Source organism: Pristis pectinata, chromosome 9 (genome assembly GCF_009764475.1).
Source record: "Pristis pectinata isolate sPriPec2 chromosome 9, sPriPec2.1.pri, whole genome shotgun sequence".
Classification (NCBI taxonomy): Eukaryota; Metazoa; Chordata; class Chondrichthyes; order Rhinopristiformes; family Pristidae; genus Pristis; species Pristis pectinata.
In genome coordinates, this window is record NC_067413.1 from 11,293,601 (window position 1) to 11,314,671 (window position 21,071).

Sequence of the window (21,071 nt, forward strand, 5' to 3'; positions counted from 1 at the left end):
CATCTTAAACCTTGGAATTGAGGTAGCATCATCCCAATTCCTGGCAGACGACGCCCTGGTCCTCCCAGCGGCGGGTGGCGCTGTGTTCCCCACTCCGCCGCTTCTCGGCTGCACTTTGATCCTCCGAGGGGAGATGGCGCTGGTCTCCCACCCCCTGTGTTGCAGTTCGACCATCCCACCGTCTGGCGGCGCAGGCATCCCATTTTTTACACTGTAGTTTGATCATCCTAACGATAGATGGCGCTTGTCTCAGCCACCGGCGCCGGCTACGTTGGCCTCCCCGCGACAGGGGGCGCAGTCGACCCTCCCCCGCTCACTACCCAGGGGCAGTTCGGTCCTCCCGGCGGCAGGGGGCGCAGACACGGAGAGCCGCTGAAGCCTCCGTTACCTAGCAACGGGAACCCCCCCTCCCCTCCCCGCGGGATGGCTGTGATTTCAGCCCGTGTGTGAATCGTCGCCCGTCACTTCATCTCGTCCTCGCCGATCATGGCGGTTCCGACCGTCCACCGGTGTCTCTGGGTGAGTCAGGTCGGGGGTCGGGCCCGACGTCCCCCCTCCCCCTTTGCCCTGGGCTCCCCGCCTCACCCCACATCCTGCCCTGGCTCTGCCTCCCCCCCCGAATCCACCTCACCGGGCTCCCCCCTCCCTCTCCCTCTCCCTCCTCTCTCCCTCTCTCCCTCCCTCCCCCTCTCCCTCCTCTCTCCCCCCTCCCTCCCTCCCTCTCCCCCCCTCCCTCCCTCCCTCTCCCCCTCCCTCCCTCCCTCTCCCCTCCCCCCTCTCCCCTCCCCCCTCTCCCCTCCCCCCTCTCCCCTCCCCCTCTCCCCTCCCCCCTCCCCCCCTCCCTCCCCCCCTCTCCCCCCCTCCCTCCCCCTCCTCTCCCCCCCTCCCTCCCCCCTCCTCTCCCCCCCTCCCTCCCCCCTCCTCTCCCCCCTCCCTCCCCCCTCCTCTCCCCCCCTCCCTCCCCCCTCCTCTCCCCCCCTCCCTCCCCCTCCTCTCCCCCCCTCCCTCTCCCCCTCCCTCTCCCCCTCCCTCCCCCCCTCTCTCCCCCCCCTCCCCCTCCCTCTCTCCCCCTCCCTCCCCCTCCCTCCCTCCCCCTCCCTCCCTCCCCTCCCTCCCTCCCTCCCCCTCCCTCCCTCCCTCCCCCTCCCTCCCTCCCCCTCCCCTCCTCTCTCCCCCTCCCTCTCTCCCCTCCCTCTCTCCCCCTCCTCCCTCTCTCCCCCTCCTCCCTCTCTCCCTCCTCCCCCTCTCCCCCTCCCTCTCTCCCCCTCCCTCTCCCCTCCTCTCCCCCCTCTCCTCCTCTCCCCCCCTCCCTCTCCCCCCCTCCCCCCCCTCCCCTCTCCCCCCCCTCCCCCCCTCCCCCCCCTCCCCCCCTCCCCCCCTCCCCCCCTCTCCCCCCCCTCCCCCCTCCCCCCCTCCCCCCCTCTCCCCCCCCTCCTCCCTCTCCCCCTCCTCCCCCCCTCCTCCCCCTCCTCCCCCCTCCTCCCCCTCCTCCCCCTCCTCCCCGCCTCCCCCTCCTCCCCTCCTCCCCCTCCTCCCCCTCCCCCCCTCCCCCTCCCCCCCTCCCCCTCCTCCCCCCACCCCTCTCCTCCCCCTCCTCCCCCACCTCTCTCCTCCCCCTCCTCCCCCCACCCCTCTCCTCCCTCTCCCTCCCCCCACCCCTCTCCTCCCTCTCCCTCCCCCACCCCTCTCCTCCCTCTCCCTCCCCCCACCCCTCTCCTCCCTCTCCCTCCCCCCACCCCTCTCCTCCCTCTCCCTCCCCCCACCCCTCTCCTCCCTCTCCCTCCCCCCACCCCTCTCCTCCCTCTCCCTCCCCCCACCCCTCTCCTCCCTCTCCCTCCCCCCACCCCTCTCCTCCCTCTCCCTCCCCCCACCCCTCTCCTCCCTCTCCCTCCCCCCACCCCTCTCCTCCCTCTCCCTCCCCTCCCCTCCACCACCCCCCCCCCCCCCGGGATCACCCCATAAGTTTGCTCCTCTCCTTCCCCCGGCTCCCCCCTCACTTTCCCTTCCCCATACCCTCCCGGGTCCCTACTTGCCTCACTTCCCCTCATGAGTCCCCACTGTGCGCCTCCCAGGCTCTTCCCCCTCCCCCAATGCTTGCCTATCGCTTGCCTCTGTTGTCTCTCAGCCTCTCTTCTCAGCCATAGGTTGCTTGTTTCCCAGGGAATCTTGTGTTAGTGGGAAGGTAAATAGAGGATTTCACCCCACCAGGACAACAAATTTACATGAATGACATTAGAAACTAGAGAACCATTCACCTAATGGAAGAGAAAGTTTCTAAGATGTAAGTTGAAGTAGGTTTGGGAATTGACATTGATAGAGAAACAGTTATACATCGTGGAAATAGGCCCTTTGGCCCAACTTGTCCATACTGACCAAGTTGTCTACTTGAGCTAGTCCCATTTTCCCATGTTTGGCCAATATGTATTTCACTGCGTGTTTTGATGTACACGTGACTGATAAGGATATCTTATATCCCTCTAAACCTTTCCTGTCCATGTACCTGTCTAAATGTCCTTTAAATGTTGTAATTGCACCCATCTCTACCACTTCCTCTGGCAGCTCATTCCATATACATACCACCCAAGACCACAAGAAATTGTAGAGAGTTGTGAATGCGGCCCAGTCCATCGTGCAAACCAGCCTCCCCTCCATCGACTCCATCTACACTTCCTGCTGTCTCGGGAAAGCAGCCAACATAATCAAGGTCCCCACCCCGGTCATTCTCTCTTCTCCCCCCTTCCTTCAGGCAGAAGATACAAAAGCTTAAGAACACATACCTCTGGGGTCAAGGATGGCTTCTATCCCACTGTTTTAAGACTCTTGAAGGGACCTCTTGTAGCATAAACATGAACTTTCGATCTCTCCATCTACTTCATCATGGCCCTTGCACTTTAATTGTCTACCTGCACTGCACTTTCTCTGTAACTGTAACACTATATTCTACATTCTGTTTTGTTTTCCTTTTGTACTACCTCGATGTACTTATGCACGGAATGATCTGTCAGATTAGCATGTAAGCAAAAGCTTTTCATTGTATCTTGGTACATGTGACGATAATAAACCAATTACCTCTGTGTGGAAAAAGTTGCTCTTCAGATCCCTTTTAAGCCTTGCCCCTCTCACCTTAAACCTATGCCCTCTTGTTTAGAATCCCCCCACCCTGGGGAAAAAGACTGTAACCATTCACCTTATTTATGCCCCTCACGATTTTATAAGCCTCCTTTGCTCCAGGGGAGAAAGTCCCAGCCTATCAAGTCTCTTCTTGTAGCTCCCTCCAGTCCCAGTAACATCCTCGTGAATCTTTTCTGTACCCTTTCCTGCTAAATGACATCCTTCCTCTGGCAGGGTGACCAAGTGTGGTCTCACCAACGTCTTGTACAGCTGAATGGTCTTAACCCAGCGCCTATGTGTTTCCATAGCTTTGTGCTGAAAATGAGCACTTGCAAAGAAAACTGAAGAAACTCCGTCAGAAGAATGAACTGCTGGAGACCGAGCTTTCAGAAATCCAGGAAAAAGTTCGTCTGCAACAGCTGATGAGGGACTTTGTAACCACAAGAGAGTGAGAGCCCTAAGGGCATCCTTTTTCTCTACTTGTGTAAACATGCTGTTTTAATACTGTTTTATTATCATATGCAACTCATACTTGGGTACTTGTAAAAAGACTCCCCCAAAATTTTACCCAAGAGTAAGGAACTTATATAAGTACACTGAACCCCTGAGTTACGGCAGTTCGGGTAATGGAAATTCACCCTTACGGAATTCACAAATCACTACCAAAAAATTTGTGATATGGAATAGAAATTCACTGTTATGGAATTTGTGTGAAAATAGTAAATAAGCACAAAATGTACACAGGGAATGAACTAGTTTACCAATGACAATGATCACAGGCTGCCAGTTCGCTGTGAGAGGCCACTTAAGAGACCTGCTTTGGAAACTGACAAGGCAACATCTTCTATTGGCACTAATACAATACTTTATCAAATAATGTAACATTCATTTCAAGTTAATTAAAACAACAACCCTTTCTCTTCTGCCTACAACACAATCAGAATTCCCTTGACTGTGGACCACACACTGCGGGGGGCATTACTGTTGAGAGAAAGACTTCCTATAGGAATGCATCTCCACTTATAAAATAGGATTCAGTTGGGGGGGAAGCAAAGAGTTTGTTTAACGGAAAGTTGCAATACAGATGGTTTTCTAGGAACACATCCCTCCGTAATGCAGGAGTACACTGTAACCTGTTTTAAATCTCTGTCCATGCAAATTTCCACACTTAGTGTTGGCTCAGTCCCACAAGTAATAATTGTGTCATTGTTTGATTTAAATTACTTATCGTTGATTTCATAGACAACCCTCCCCGCCCCCCACTCATCCTCTCCCAAACTTAAGATTTAAATAATTCTGATGTTCGGCCTTACTGACGTTACTGTGTCTGTCTTGTTTAAAATGTTTTGTTCCTCTTGTAAGGTTTTATTTTATAAATACATAAACTGTCTTGCTGTGATGACGTACAAATTATGTGGCTTGTCCAGACTCTTCCCTCTTGCACCATTGCCTCTTCCAATGCAGTCTGCCACTTTATGGTGTCATTTTTGCTGTGGACATCAAATCTATGTATACATCTGCTCTTTCCTCCCCCCACTCCTTCCTCCCCTGCCCAGAATAGCCTGAGCGCTCACCGTGTCTTCCTCAAATGGAAGACAATACAGTCCTCCGCCACCATCACCCGTCTCTAGCTCCCTTAACCTTGAACATTTTTTTTTCCTTTGACATTACATATTTTCTCAGAATAAATGGTGTTGTTATGGGAACCGACATATCCTCGCTATGCCTGTCTTATTACTAGTAACCATCTGTTTGAAGTGTAGGTATAGGTTGATTCTGACTATAATTGGACTCATGTTGAAAGCATCAAAGGATTAATACTAAACTTCTCAATCTATAAAGTGCTCAAATACAGACTGAACCTCAGCCATGGCACAGAGCTGGCCTTAAAGAGGACAATGCTGCAAAGACAGATGTAAAGAGGAAGTAAGTATTTATCTGCTCATAATAAAGAAGGCAATAGAAATTTGTGCCATAGTAGAAACCATACAAAAGAAAAGTAATCAATAAGAGACCAGGAATAGTTTCCTCTTTAAAGAAGTTTGACGAAATTAATTTTGATTTGTGACCATGATTTCTTTGACCGTCAGCAGCAATTCTGCACTGGAAATCTTTGGAATACGTTATATCCTTTCTAAGTAAAATATCCTCACGAGTTGCAAGAATATTTAAAATGAGGTGCCAACTCTTTTAAGGAATTAATACAGAATAAATATCAATTTATGTGCCTCTTGTCTCCAAAGTCAGTTGAGAATGATTGTTTCTTTTGGGAAAATAAGTGAATTTTGTTACGTTCAGGTCTGTGAGTAGGGAAATCAGGAAGCATTTTTTCCACACAAAGGGAGGTAGAAATCTTGCTCCACCAAAGGCTACAGGATCAATTTAAATATTCAGAACTGATAGAGTCTTTTTCCCAGGGTGGAAATGTCCAATACAATAGGGCGTAGGTTTAAGGTGAGAGGGGGAAAGTTTAGATATGTGTGGGGCAAGTTTTTTGACACAGAGTGGTGGGTGCCTGCAATGTGCTGCCAGGGCAGGTGGATGGAAGCAGATATGATAGTGACGTTTAAGGGGCATTTGGACAGGCACATGGACATGCAGGGAATGGAGGGATGTGCAGGCAAATGGGATTAGGTTTGTCTGGCATCATGGTCAGCACAGACATTGTGGGCTGAAGGGCCTGGTCCTGTGCAGTACTGTTCTAAGAAGTTGATGGGTAGATGAACGACGATGCACTAATGTAGATGAGATACAAGTCACCTTTTAACTAGTTGAACAATGGAACAGGCTTTAAATTCTGAATGTCCTACTCCTGTTCCTACCCTCTTATATTTTCCTTAAGTTGCCTGTTCTGATAATTTTTACACGCCAAGAGAAAAATTTCATAACATACATTCTGAAAGGTGTCTCAAATTGCACGAAGCATATTTAATTAACCGGAACCTTCCGCACCACCAACATTACAGGAAGAACAATGAGTTGAATGGTCTGTTTTTAGTGGTGCTGGTTGTGGGATGAATGTTGGTCAGGATAGCAAGAATTGTGCCATGGCACTTGGGATACACAGGAGATAGGTGGATAATATGGTGGTTACAATATTGAACTCGTTGATCATGTAGGTATTATGTTAGAAATGGTTGACCCATTCTGAAACTAAAGATGATGCCATTATTTTCCTAGTGGGCTGTTGCAGATGTACAATGCCCTTCAGAAACGATACGAAGAAGAAATTAAAACCAACAAAGAGCAGAGTGAAGCCATTTCAAAGCTCACTGTGAGTTGTGCATTTTTTGTGTCACATCTTACTTCTAATGCAGTAAATATTTACGCATGAAATATTATGGTGTGTGGAATACACAGTACAGCGCTTACAGGAGTACCCTAGGTTTAGAATCAAAACTAAATTTGATCATAAACAGGACTACAATTTTATTTATTTTGGTCAATGGTTTGTTTATGGGTTCCTTCATTCCAGGAACCATATGGCTGTTAGCCCAATCATATAGATGGAATTATTTATATTGGTAGCAGCAGTAAAATTTTAAAAAAATGCCACAATTTCCTTCTGTAAAACATTTTGCCATGTTTTTCTTTCCATGTTAAAGGTGCTGCATAAATGTCAGTTGACCTGTTTCTCTTCATGCTATTTTTGGGATTTCTAAACATTCCATAACAGAAGATGAACACGAAACCTGTTGTTTCTAGCCACCTGTGGACTATGATATTTAGTGCTGATTTTGTATTTTATTTAATTCAACACTTTGTTTTTCTGTAGTAATATACATCAAATTCTCATGTACCTACCTGAATGTTCCTTTTGATCAGATTGCACTTAGTGAAAAGATGCCGAAGCCTCAAATCTCGAGTGAGCTTACTCCTCCTTTGCCTAATGTTCCTGCATCTCCATATGCTTCAGCATTTTGAATGTGTCTTTTTTCCTCTGTTGCTAAATGCCAATATTTGCTTACCTTGAGTTTGCACATTTTTGAACATTGCTGGTTATGACCAGCAGTCTTACTGGAACCTCTTCTGGGGCAGGGGTGACCGGTACGAGAGGGACGGGTTGCACTTCAACTGGAAGGGAACCAATATCCTGGCCGGGAGGTTCGCTAGTGCTACTCAGGAGGGTTTAAACCAGTTTGGCAGGGGGATGTGGACCAGAGCACCGGGTCAGAAAGTGGACGGATTCAGAGAAAGGTAGAAGTTAGGACTAATATAAACAGGCGGGAGCAAAGTAATAGGCACAATGGGATGGACGGGTTGAAGTGTGTGTATTTGAATGTTAGGAGTATTGTGGGTAAGGGTGATGAACTTCGATCGTAGATCAGTACCTGGAACTGTGGTGTTGTGGCCATTACAGAGACTTGGTTGGGAGAGCGACAGGACTGGGTGCTTAATGTTCCAGGGTTTCGATGTTTTAGAAAAGAAAGAGGTAAAAGGGGGAGGGGGGGGAGTTGCACTACTAATCAGAGACAATATCACAGCTACACTCAGAGGGGACATAATGGAGGGCTCGTCCATTGAGTCTATATGGGTGGAACTCAAAAATAAGAAAGGTGCAATCACTCTGATGGGATTATACTACAGACCCCCCAGTAGCCACCGGGACATTGAGGAACAGATATGCAGGCAGTTTAGGGAAAGGTGTAAAACCAATAGGGTTGTTGTCGTGGGGGACTTCAACTTCCCTAATATAAACTGGGATTGCCTTAGTGTAAGAGGTACAGTCGGGGTAGAATTTGTTATGTGTATCCAGGAGGGTTTCTTAAATCAATATATAGGTAGTCCAACAAGAGGAGGGGCCATACTGGAGTTGGATAATGAGCCTGGTCAGGTGACCGACCTTTCAGTGGGAGAACAGTTAGGGAACAGTAATCACAACTCCTTAAATTTTAAGATAACTATAGATAAGGATAAGTATGGACCTTGAGGGAGAGTGTTAAATGGGAGCAGGGCAAATTATGAGAACGTTAGGCAGGAACAAGGGAGAGTTAATTAGGAACAGCTGTTTTTGGGCAAGTCCACATCTGACACGTGCAGGGTGTTTAAAGACCAACTGCACAAAGTACAGGACAGGTATGTTCCAGGAAAAAGGTAGGACAAGGATAGCAAGGTAAGAGAACCTTGGATGTCGAGAGAGGTGGTGAATTTAGTCAAAAAGAAAAAGGAAATTATGTAAAGCTTAAGAAGCTAGGATCAAACAGAGCCCTTCAAGATTATAAAGAAACTAGAAAAGAACTCAAGAAGGGAATTAGGAAAGCCAGGAGGGGCCATGAAAAGTCCTTGGCAAGTAGGATTAAAGAGAATCCCAAGGCATTCTATACATACATCAAGAGCAAGAGGGTAACTAGGGAGAGGGTAGGGCTACTCAAGGATGAAGGAGGGAACATGTGCTTGGAAGCAGAGGATGTGGGTGAGGTCCTAAATGAGTACTTTGCGTCAGTATTTACCAAGGAGAAGGATGTGGAGGAGAGGGAGATGAGTGCGGAGCATGCACTTTGAGATAAAGAAGGAGGTAGTGTTGAGCCTCTTAAAGAGCACTAAGGTGGGTGTCCCCAGGGCCTGATGGAATATACCCCAGGTTATTGAGAAATGCAAGAGATGAGATTGCTGGGGCCTTGACCAAGATCTTCGTGTCCTCTCTAGCCACAAGCGAGGTCCTGGAGGACTGGCGAGTAGCTAATGTTGTCCCATTATTCAAGAAGGGAAGCAGGGATAATCCTGGAAACTATAGACCGGCGATTTTCACTTCAGTGGTAGGGAAGTTACTGGAGGGGATTCTTCTGGTTTGGATTTATGAGCATTTGGAAAACCAAGGCCTAATTACAGACAGTCAGCATGGCTTTGTGCGGGGCACGTCGTGTCTTACTAACTTGACTGAGTTTTTTGAGGAGGTGACGAGGGTGATTGATGAAGGTAGAGTTGTGGATGTTGTCTACGTGGATTTTAGTAAGGCATTAGACAAGGTCCCTCATGGGAGGCTCATCCGGAAGATTAAGATGCATGGGATCCACGGTGAGTTGGCCATTTGGATTCAGAACTGGCTTACCCATAGAAGACAGAGGGTAGTGGTTGATGGGACTTATTCTAGCTGGAGGTCTGTGACTAGTGGTGTTCCTCAGGGATCTGTACTGGGACTTCTGCTGTTTGTGATGTATATAAATGACCTGGATGAAAACGTAGATGGATGGGTTAGTAAGTTTGCAGATGATACGAAGATTGGTGGTGCTGTGGATAGCGTAGAAGACTGGCAAAGGATACAGCGGGATATAGATCCATTGCAGACATGGGTGGACATATGGCGGATGGAGTTTAACCCGGTCAAATGTGAAGTTTTGCACCTTGGGAGATCAAATGTAAAGGCATAGTACACTGTTAATGGCAAGACCCTTAACAGTGTTGATGAGCAGAGGGATCTTGGGGTTCAAGTTCATAGTTCCCTGAAGGTGGCTACACAGGTTGATAAGGCAGTAAAGAAGGAATGAAGGCATGCCTGCCTTTATTAGTAGAGGCTTTGAGTTCAAGAGTCAGAAAGTTATGCTGCAGCTTTATAAAACTCTGGTTTGGCCACATCTGGAGTATTGCATTCAGTTCTGGTTGCCCCATTATAGGAAGGATGTGGAGGCTTTGGAGAGGGTGCAGAGGAGGTTTACCAGGATGCTGCCTGGATTAGATGGCATGTGCTATAAGGAGAGGTTGGACAAACTTGGGTTGTTTTCTCTGGAGCAGCAGAGGCTGAGGGGAGATCTGATTGGTTTATAAGATTATGAAAGGCATAGATAGAGTAGACAGCCAGTACCTTTTCCCCAGGGTTGAAATGTCTAATACCAGAGGGCATGCATTTAAGGTGAGAGGGGGTAAGTTCAAAGGAGATGTGCGGGGCAAGTTTTTTTACACAGAGTGGTGGGTGCCTGGAATGCGCTGCCTGGGTTGGTGCTGGAGGCAAATATGATAGAGGCGTTCAAGAGGCTCTTAGATAGGCGCATGAATGTGTCGGAAATGTAAGGATATGGATATTTAGGCAGATGGGATTAGTTTAGTTGGGCATTTGATTACTAATTTAATTAGGTTGGCACAACATTGTGGACCAAAGGGCCTGTTCTGTGCTGTAATATTTATGAAAAAATCAGGACTGCTTGAGTAACCCCTAGATTGCAAGTAAAAAGTAATCCAACCTTTGCTACTCTCACAGTTATCTTTTTAGATAACAGTACCTTGTTCAGGTTCAGCATTAACACCACTACATTAAAAGCCCTCTCACTCAACAATAACTAATTTATGTCACATCTTTAACACTTGCAGTCATTACAAGTAGCTTAACAGAATTTCATTGTAAAACTTGTCAATGAATCTCATTAGGGATTATACTAAAGAGGTAGGTTTCCAAGAATGTTAAAGAGGGATAGAAAGCTGGAAAAGCAGGAAAGGTTTCAAGAGGGAATTCCAGAGCTGATGCCTAGGCAGCAGAACGTGGTATAAAGATGAGAAATTGGATACACACAAGATGCTTGTGTTGGGAGAGAGTAGATCCTTTGGAACTGAGAGTACGATTTAATTTTTATCAAGATACAGTTTGCTGGTTCAAGGATACGCATCAAGGTTTGGAAGATAAACTAGTAGGTTTACTGAAAGGTAAACAGATAAAAAAAACTATAAATAGTAAATTTGCAGCAGTTACAACATTTACACTTTTCTGTGCCAAATCTCAGTGTATACAGCACTAGGAGCTTGGTTTCACTTACAGCAGACATGAACCTCAGGTACCTGGGCTTTACAGTACTTTCAGAATAATTGCTGCCATAGAAGAAGTTGGCCTCATCACCAAAATTCCTTTGAAGATTACATGAAATTTTAAAGCATCCGATTTCAACTAGAGATGCCATTTGTGCACCATAAATATATAAAAAATATTTAGGAGTAAATTAAAGGACATGGTGTCTGCATGGAGAATAAATTATCCCAAAGCTGCTCAATATCTTTTGATAAAAGCGTAATGAAAGCAGTAGACCAGGCAAACAGATGCTGAATTTCTGATGGAGTCTTTGACTTGAAACATTAACTCTGTCTCTCTTCCCACAGATGCAGCCTGACCTGCTGAGTATTTCCAGCATTTTCTATTTTTACTTTAGATTTCCAGCATCTGCAGTTTTAAAATTTTCACTCGATGTTGAATTTAAATTTACATCAATTTATATGTCCGATGCTAATTGACCCTAGAAATAGTTTGCATCAGAAAGTCTATTATTTTCCCTTCTAAGTAAAAGTTGATTTTTGACTCAGAGTCCAATAGGCAAGAGTAATAACCATTAATGCTCACTCAGATTTTTAATTTCAAATACACTTGTTCATTTAGAAATGTTTTGGTTCCTCCCTCTTGCATCTTCCAGGTGGCGATCCATGAGTTAGAACTACAGTTAGTGACGTCTAAGCAAAAGATTCGGCAGCTGGAGCAAACGTCTGTGGGGAGAAGGCAAAGGACGTCGAAGCCAGAGCGAGACTCTGCATCTCGCAAACGTGTGTCTGGTGGTGCCAGTGCTTGCTCACCAGACTGCATTAACATCGGTGAGGCTTCAACTGGATGTTTTCCCTCCTGGGGACGTTGACTTTTAACGTGAAGCAGTTGTACAGCTGCTACCTCAAGTGTCCGTTCCTCATGTATAGTTGGAGTGCCGGATAACTATATGGGATAGGTAGGGGAGGGATTACCACAGGCAAAGGCAGCCTCATGCTTTTTGACAGGTGACCAGGAATAGGTATACCTGCTGAGAATTTTTCTAAGGGCAGAGAGGCTATTAATGACATCCAGGCTGGGGAAAGCTCACTCAGCATTGACCAAGTCTAGGACCTATCTAGTATGGCTCAATGGCACAAACAGTTAAGCACAAGGTGGCCACTTGAACCACTGTGCCTGCTTCAGTTCTTTTGAAGAGCAATCCAGTTAGTCCTAATACCTGCCATTCCTTCTCTGTATCCCTGCAATTGTTCTTGTAGGATTCATCCAGCTTCTTGATTTGAATGCTGTTGAATCTACTTCCACTCGCCCTGTGAGGCAGTGTGTTCCAAATCCTTTGTGTGACCTTTTACCAATTCCCTTAAGTTTGCACCCTCCTGTTATTGAGCTTTCAGGCATTGAAAACAGCTTCTGTTTCTTTACTTCCACTAAATCCTTCATAATTTTGAACATCCCTATCAAATCTGCATTTCACCTGTTCTGTTCTATTGAGAACAACACCAGGTTTGCTGGTCTTTGTAATTATAGTAATATTTTAATAAGTCACTACCTTTTCCAGAGCTCTGACAATCTTCCTAAAGTGTGTGCCCAGAATACTCCAACTGACCTGAATCAGTGCATTACATGGATTTATCATGGCCTTCTGGCTTTTGTATTCATAGATTCATAGTTACACAGCACAGAAACTTTCAGCCCAACTCATCTATGCTGACCAAGGTGCCTGTCTAAGCTAACCCCATTTGCCCATTATCCTTCTAAACCCTTCCTATCCTTGTAACTGTCCAAATGTTTTTTTTAAACATTGTAATTGTACATGCCTCTACCACCACCTCTGGCAGCTCATTCCATATACCCACCACACACTGTGTGGCAAAACTTGCCCCTCCGATCCCCTTTAAATCTTTCCCCTCTCACCTTAAACCAGTGCCATTTAGTTTTAGGCTCCCCTACCCTGGAAATAAATACTGTGACTATCTACCTTATCTATGCCCCACATAATTTTATAAACCTCGATGAGTTACCCCTCAGCCTCCTTCACTCCAGGCAAAACAGTCCCAGCTTATCCAGTCTCTGCATATGACTCAAACCCTCCAGTCCAGGCAACACCCTTGTGAATCTTTTCCACACCCACTCTAGCTTAATCACATCCTTGTGGCTATAAAACCATATGTTTTATTAACAAGTTTTTCCACTTGTCCTGCCACTTGATAGGTATCCAAATACACCCAGGTCTCTCTCTTTCTGTCTCCATCTCCATTAAAATTGTACCATTTAGTTTCTTTATCAGTTCTTTCGATTCATCCTATCAAAATCCGTCATCTCATACTCTCTTGTCTTGTGTCTGCCTATTGTCTCTGTCCTCTTAAAATCCGTTAGTAATTTATTCAACTGTACTCCAGGTTACGTTGACTGCATAATTCAAAATTCTATCCTATACTCTCAATCATTAATGCAATCAAAAGAAAACTGGAGTGCTCTTGGTACAGTCCAAAAACAATCATTCACCAAAATTCTTTTTTCCATCCTTTAGCTAATTTTGTAATTATGTTCTAAAGGCTTTAATTTTTCAAACAAAACTAACATGAAGATAAGAAGAAATAGGACCAGGAGTAGGCCATGTGCTCCTTTGAACCTGCTCCACCATTCAGTGAGATCTGCTCATACACTTTCTGCCCAGTCCCCTGCCTCAATTCCCCATAGGTCAAAGGATCTACAGTAAACCCTTAACTTTCACAGGGGAAGAATTCCAGAAATTGCTGTGAATCCCAAAAACAATGCGATTCATGGCCAGTTTTATATAAATCTCCAAGTGGCCCATTATGTTCCCCGTACATTTTCCCTGTCCTAATATGAAACCATAATATCTATATATATGTACAGTACATATTGAGGAACACATAATTTCCCATGTAAATATGGTAACTAGTTTCCAGACTATTTATGTCAAGTGGCTCCCTGCTATGTCCCAATAACCAGCGGTTGTTGTTCACACAGCTACACCTTGTGACCATCACTGGTTGTAAGTATCAATACATTCAATGGAAGTAGTGTGAAGGATGGTTGTTGCTTATATCAGTGGTCTGGATGGGAAAGGCAACCAGAGATATTTAACACTGATTAGCTTCCTTTGTTAATCACCTCTCTTTTCTAAACTCCAGAGAGTAAATACCCATTCTGCCTGATCTTTCCTCATGGGACAATGCTCTTATCCTAGGAATCCATCAGCCTAACTCCTGGGCAAATATATCCTTAAAAAGGAGACCAGAACACTACACTGCATTCAATGAATTTACTGTAGGACTACAGCACTGTACAGTTTTACAAAGACAGTATTCCATCCCTTTACAATGAAGACCGAAATCAGATTTGCATTGCTTATTCGCTGCACCTGCATCCTAATTCTGTATATAACGATGCCAACATTTAATAGTCTCAGACTTTTTAAGCAAAGTTACTCCCCAATTCTACAAAGTAGATAACCTCATATTAACCACTTACTCCATCTGCTGTGTTTTTACTGATTCAACTCGCCTATCTGTAAACCTTTGCTGACACTTGTGTCTTGATGGCCTAATTTCCTGCCTATCTCTTCAGTTGAGTTTATAATACCCTTGGTCCATTCAGTATTTTTGTCAATACAAATTGTACAAAGATTTAAAAAAAAAGCACTGGAGAGAGGCGACATTATGGAGGCAGTAGAACACATCCTGAACTTCGAAACCTCAAATCTGCAGCCAGGAATACTGCAGTAACAAACCGGCTCTTAAGCCATTGAAATGGAGGCCTCCACTGTGCTAGAAAACAAGGTCGTCGGGGAGGACTTCAGTAAGACCGAAGGTCCTGAGTCTCCTCCTCGCTAGCATCCTTTGGGCCAATGTACAATCACTGGTGAACGAGATAGAAGACCTAAGAGCAAGACTGCTGTATCAGAGGGATATGAGGGACTGCTATGTACTCTGCTTCACAGAGACATGGCTCCCACCCCCACCCCCCCACTCTCCGGACACGGTGCTCCAGCCCGAGGGTTTGTCCATCCACTATATGGACTGGACAGCGGTGTCAGGGAAAGGAAAATGTGGCGGCGTCTGCTTTGTGATAAACTCATGATGGTGCTCGGACATAATGGTCTTGTCCGATTCCTGCTTCCCAGATCTGGAACATCTGGAGGTTGAGTGCCAACCATTCTACCTACAGAGGGAGTTCTCTCCTGTCATCTCAACTGCAGTCTGCATCCCGCCTCAGGCAGACAGCAAGCTAGCACTTGGGGAATTGAGTGTCATGATCAACAAACATGAAACGGCATACCCCGATGCCTTCCTCATCATCGCTGGGGACTTCATTAGGCAAGCCTGAAGAAATCTCTGCCTAAATATCATCAACGTGTTGCCCTCAACACCAAAGACAAACACACTCGATCACTGCTATACCACCATCAGGTGCTCCTACTGTTCTATCCCTTTTCTGCACTTTGGTAAATCTGACCACTTGGCTGTGCTTTTTCCTGTGTATAGGCAGGGACTGAAGAGCGTGACACTGGTGGAGAGGACTATGAAGGGCTGGTCAAGGGAGACAGAGGAGTGAATGCAGAACTGCTTCAAATCAGTGGACTGTGCCACGTTCATGGATTCATCAGCAGACCTGAAGGAATACTGCCACAGTTGTCACTGATTCCATAAAGAAATGCGTAGACTAGAGTGTACCAACAAAAACATTCTGTGTCTTCCCCAACCAGAAACCTTGGATGAACCGGGAGATATATAATCGGCTGAAGGCTAGATCTGTGATGTTTAGGACGGGCAATCCAGAATCATACAAGATGTCCAGGTATGACCTCCGGAAAGCCATTGCGAGCATGGAGAGAGAATTCCAGACTAAACTGGAATCGCAGAAGGATGCTCAACAGTTGTGTCAGGGCTTGCACGCCATCACTTCCTACAAAGCAAAAACGGGTAGCATAAATGGCAATGACGCATCACTTCTGGATGAGCTCAGTGACTTCTATGCACATTTTGAAAGGAAGAATAATGACAACCCCACATGAGCCCCCACAGCTCCGGATGACCCTGTGAGCTCAGTGTCCGAGGCTGACATTAAGGCATCCTTCAAGAGGATGGACCATGCAAAGTGTCTGGCCCAGACGGCGTACCTGGCTGAGCATTGAAGATCTGTGCAGACCACCTGGCTGGCGTACTCAAGGACATCTTCATCCTCTTGCTTCTGTGGTCTGAGGTTCTCACCTGCTTCAAAAGGGCATCTATAGTACCAGTGCCCAAGAAGAGCACAGTAACCTGCCTGGATGACTACCATCCAGTAGCACTAACATCCACCATAATGAAGTACTTTGGGAGGATGCTTATGGCTGCATATGTCAGGCTGCTGTTCATTGACTACTGCTCAACACTATCATCCCCTCCAAACTTATCACCAAGCTCCAAGACTTGAGCCTCTGTACCTCCCTTCGCAACTGTATCCTTGACTTTCTCATTGGCAGACCTCAATCAGTATGGATCTGTAATAGCATCTCCACCTCGCTGGTCATCAACAAGGTGCACCTAAAGGCTGTGTGCTTAGCCCCCTGCTCTACTCTCTTTATAACCACGACTGTGTGGCTAAGCACAGCTCCAATACTATCTATTAGTTCGTTGATGACACCACTATTGTTGGGCGAATTATGAGTGGTAATGAGTCAGTGTATAGGAGTGAGATAGAACATCTGGTTGAGTGGTGCTGTAATAACAACCTCACACTTCACGTCAACAAAACCAAGGAGCTATTTGTTGACATCAGAAAGAGGAAGTCAAGAGACCACGTACCAATTCTCATTGGTGGGTCAGAGGTGGAGAGAGTTGGCAGCTTCAAATTCCTGGGCATTAACATCTCGAATGACCTGTCCTGGGCCCAGCACATTGATGCAATCACGAAGAAAACATGCCAGCGGCTCTTTTTTTTAGAAGCTTAAGGAGATTTGGCATGTCACTAGATACTCTAACTAACTTCTGCAGATGCATTGTTGAAAGTTTCCTGACTGGTTGCATCACAGCCTGCTACGGCAAATTCAATGCACAAGAACGCAAGAGGCTGCAGAGAGTAGTGGACACAGCCCAATCTATCATGGGCACAGCCCTCCCCGCCATTGACAGCATCTACAGGAGGTGCTGCCTCAAGAAGGCGGCATCTGTCATCAAGGATCTGCGCCATCCAGGTCATAACCTCTTCTTGCTGCTACTGTCAGGCAGGAGGAACAGAAGCCTGAAGTCCCACACCACCAGGTTCGGGAACAGCTACTTTCCTACAACCATCAACCATTGTACCTGCACAACCCAAACCCTATCTCAGCAATGAAAGACTACAGACCACCTCTTGCACTACCATGGACTTGTCTTCAATTGTGTCTTTGTTTTATTTTGCACTGTCTTGCTTTTGCACAGCATTTTTGCCTCTGTATGGTATCATTTATATTCTGTGTGTTGTCTGTATCTACATGTCTGTGATGCTGCTGCAAGCAAGTTTTTCATTGTAGTGTACCTCACCTCGACTTGACTTGAAGTTGAGGTCTCAGCACTGGTCCCTGAGGCACTGCACTATTTACCGCCTACATCTTGTGCAATAGCATTTTGTGTGTACCACATCAAAGCCTTTTAGTATCCACTGGTTTCCTGTTGTCAGCTCTGCAATTTACATTCTTAAAGAATTTTTATAAATGTTTGAAGTATGATCCATGTAACTATGTAGAATGCCTAATAATGTTTTTTTTAAGTGCTCTGTTACCACTTCATAAGTGATGGTCTCCAGCACTTTCCTGATAACTGATGTAAACTGGTCTGTTTTCTCTCTCCCTCCTTGGAATAAATTTGCTTTTTTCCAGTCCACTTTTGGAAGGCTATATTCACAACTGCACTGCTCTTTTCTGGCTTCTGTTACCATCCTGGAGAATATATGAACTCATTGGACAAATACAGCTTGACCTTAACAATTCTGTCCTAGTTCTGCATCCATGCCTGTCCAAGTGCATGTTAATATTCTCCCAATGTTATTTCTCTAAAACCATCCTCCTCACTGACATTAAATTAACTGATCAGTAATTGCTGGGTGTAACCTTCTCTCCTTTTGAAGAAAGCTGCAACATTTGCAGTCCTTGAATGCCAGCTTAGTATCTAAAAGGGATTGGCAGGTAGTTCAGTCAGGATGTTTGTGAATGTGGTTTTTTTAGAGAGAGAGAGAGATTCCAAGATGATCTCCTGTATTACAGGATCAGTGGTGCACTTGCCCTCACTTGGTGACTGAGCTGACAGATACTAGAGAAAGGGAGAGCAGAGGACATTTTTCTGATGTAAAAAAATTTTTGAATCCACTTTTAATAAAAAGTAGTAAACAACTTACTGCTAGCACAAAACTTTTCTAGATTGCCTTAAAACTTTAAAACCTATGTTTGGAACCTCATTTTTATGTTTAATATTTGTGGTTTTCTATAGAACTCCTCTTCAAGATAGAAAGGCTGCAGAAGGAGAGGGACAGACTAACGAAGGAGAAAAACAGCTTGAAAAATGAGTTGGCTGGACTGGATAAGGTATTGATTTTTCACAATTTATTTGCTGTACCCCTTCTCTATACCTGTTATTTATGTTACTGACACTGCCTTGTTTGGTCATCACCAGACACTGTCCTTCAACCCCAAAAAGGATCGACTTTAGCCATTGAGTAGGTCTCCTGGGATGCACACCTCAATGACAAAGTGGATTTTATTCCATGAAAATTGATATCCCATTGGTGGTGTGATTGAGAAGTGATGAAACTCACGGCTGGGCTATGTGGAGTAGATTTGGTGTTTTGTGATGCAGATAAAGAGATTGTGATGCAGCACATAGTTTGATATTGGAATATTCCATGTAACCGAGTTAAAATGTATTGTGCCACTTGTGTTTATGGGTTACATTCCTGAAGTGTACTGTCCTCATTAGCATTCCTCATGCAGTTCATTTTGAGTCAAATCGAGTTTATTGTCATATGTACAAATACATAGTACAGGTACAATGAAAATCTTGCTTGCAGCAGCATCGCAAGCACGTGGGTACAGACAAAACACAAAACATAAATTATAAAAAACAGTGAAGAAAAAGACTGCAAAACAAGACATAAGTGCAAGAAAACCACAATCAGGAACAAGTCCGTGGTTGTGCAAGAGGTGGTCTGCAGTGTTCCATTGCTGAGGTGCGGTTAGGATTGTTCAGGTTGGTTCAAGAACCTGATGGCTGTAGGAAAGTAGCTGTTCCTGAACCTGGTGGTGTGGGACTTCGGGCTTCTGTACCTCCTGCCTGACAGTAGCAGCAAGAAGAGGGCATGACCTGGATGGTGGGGATCCTTGATGTTAATGCTGCCTTCTTGAGGCAGCACCTCCTGTAGATGCTTCAGTAGTGGGGAGGGCTGTACCACTACTAGGATGGACCAGGCTATGTTCATTTCTATGGTCCAAATATTTACTTTTAACTTCCAAGCTTAGTGTTATCAAATCATCACGACCTGATTTATTATTTTCTTCACTCGTTCTTGGACCTAAATTTCTTGGACTTTTGTTTTAAGAAAGTCGTTTAAAAATTACTTTTGTACAATTGCTGTTCTGAAGATACAAGTAATGAAATTAGCATATGTCGAGTCCTTGTTTAATGCTGTGTCTAATCCAACAATCTGGAGTCACCTTGTAACTAAGCTGTTGCTATAAACATTGGCAGGTTATAAATTGTTTGGGCTCCATTGAACTCAGTATGTGGTATTTAGCACAGCGTGGGTATTTGCTACCTAACTATTCCATTCATTGCCTTTGATCAGATTACAACGCATTTCGATGCCAATAGAATATAATTTTCAATTTGCTTTGGAACAAGGACCAAGTGGTATCGAGATGTATTTCACTTGAATATCCAAATCTCTCATGTTGTCATTTCAACCTGCAGACATTTCTTTTTGTCACATCATGCTCAGAACAAAAACATGTATTTTAATGAGATATCCTGATCATTTGATTTCTTAAACTAATTTTATATTTTGCATGGGCATTGCAGGGATTCTTTGAAGAAATTGAAGATTTGAAGTATGCTCTGCAGGAATCTGCTAAACTGAATAAAGAATATGAGAAGTGTCTACAAAAAATGTGTGAAAACTGTGGGCTTCCATTTCCACAGCCGTCAGTGGTTGCAAAATTAAAAAAAATGAATTCATAGTGAATTAATTTTTGAACAACGCAAGTCTTTTTCTATAGCAATAAGGTAATTGACCTCCAAAGGCAAAAAGCTGCAAATACTGGAAAGCTGATAAAGCACAAAGCTGGAAATATTCAGTGAGAGGTAGGAGAAAACCAGTGCAAGAGAGGGGACAACAATCCAAACAACGTCTGCATAGAAGTTCCCAAGCTCATCTTTGAATTGTGCCAGTCACCTGAGAGAACTACTTTAAGATCTCAGCAAAAGGAGAACATCTCCAACAACATCATCAAGTTACGTGGCATATATTTTTTGCAGTGTTTGAAGCCACAATCTTTTGATGCAGAGTGCTACCACCAAAATAAGGATATCACTTCATATTGCTGTAGTTTCAGTAGGACCTTCTTCTGGTATTTTGGCTGAATGAATTGATAATGGGATGGTACCATTCTGGTTAAGTTGCTGGACCAGTATCTAGAGGTTTATGCTATTAATCTGGTGAGCTTGACTTGCACTACAGCACCTGGAGACTTTAAATTCAAATAATTAAATTAGGAATAAAAAGCTAGGCTCAGGAACTGTGATGATGAAACAACTGGATTATTGTAGAACCTAATCTTTTCAGGAAGGAAAGCTGTTGACCTTGCCTGGTCTGGCTTAAGTGACTCCCCACCCACATCAATGTGGTTGACCCTCAGCTGGTCCCTGAAGTGGCTTCACAGGATACTCAGATATTCACAACACCAATTATAAACAATAAGTGCTGGTCAACCCAGTGACTCCTTCAACCCATGAAAGTGCCAATAAAAGACTTTGTCCTTCATTGTTTCGCTTCAGGTGTTCCAATCCAGCAGCTGGTTAAAGCCTGCTTTGCAATGTTAAGCTGAGATATTTATTTATTAGTCACATGTACATCGAAACACACAGTGAAATGCGTCTTTTCTGTGTTACTGAGAATATGCTGGGAGCAGCCCGCAAGTGTCGCCACGCTTCCACCGCCAACATAGCATGCCCACAGCTCCTAACCTGTACAT

The 21,071-nt window shown here is 45.1% G+C and overlaps 1 protein-coding gene across 1 annotated transcript; it reads left to right on the forward strand.

Annotated features, from left to right (window-relative positions):
* The first annotated feature begins 362 nt into the window (after positions 1-362).
* On the forward strand, positions 363-20,860 carry LOC127574716 (centrosomal protein of 290 kDa-like). The gene is made up of 7 exons (XM_052024009.1): positions 363-519; positions 3,420-3,559; positions 4,954-5,037; positions 6,292-6,385; positions 11,499-11,673; positions 18,316-18,410; positions 19,900-20,860. The coding sequence occupies exons 1-7, from the start codon at positions 487-489 to the stop codon at positions 20,056-20,058; spliced, it is 780 nt and encodes a 259-aa protein (XP_051879969.1). The 5' UTR covers positions 363-486; the 3' UTR covers positions 20,059-20,860.
* Positions 20,861-21,071: the final 211 nt, after the last annotated feature.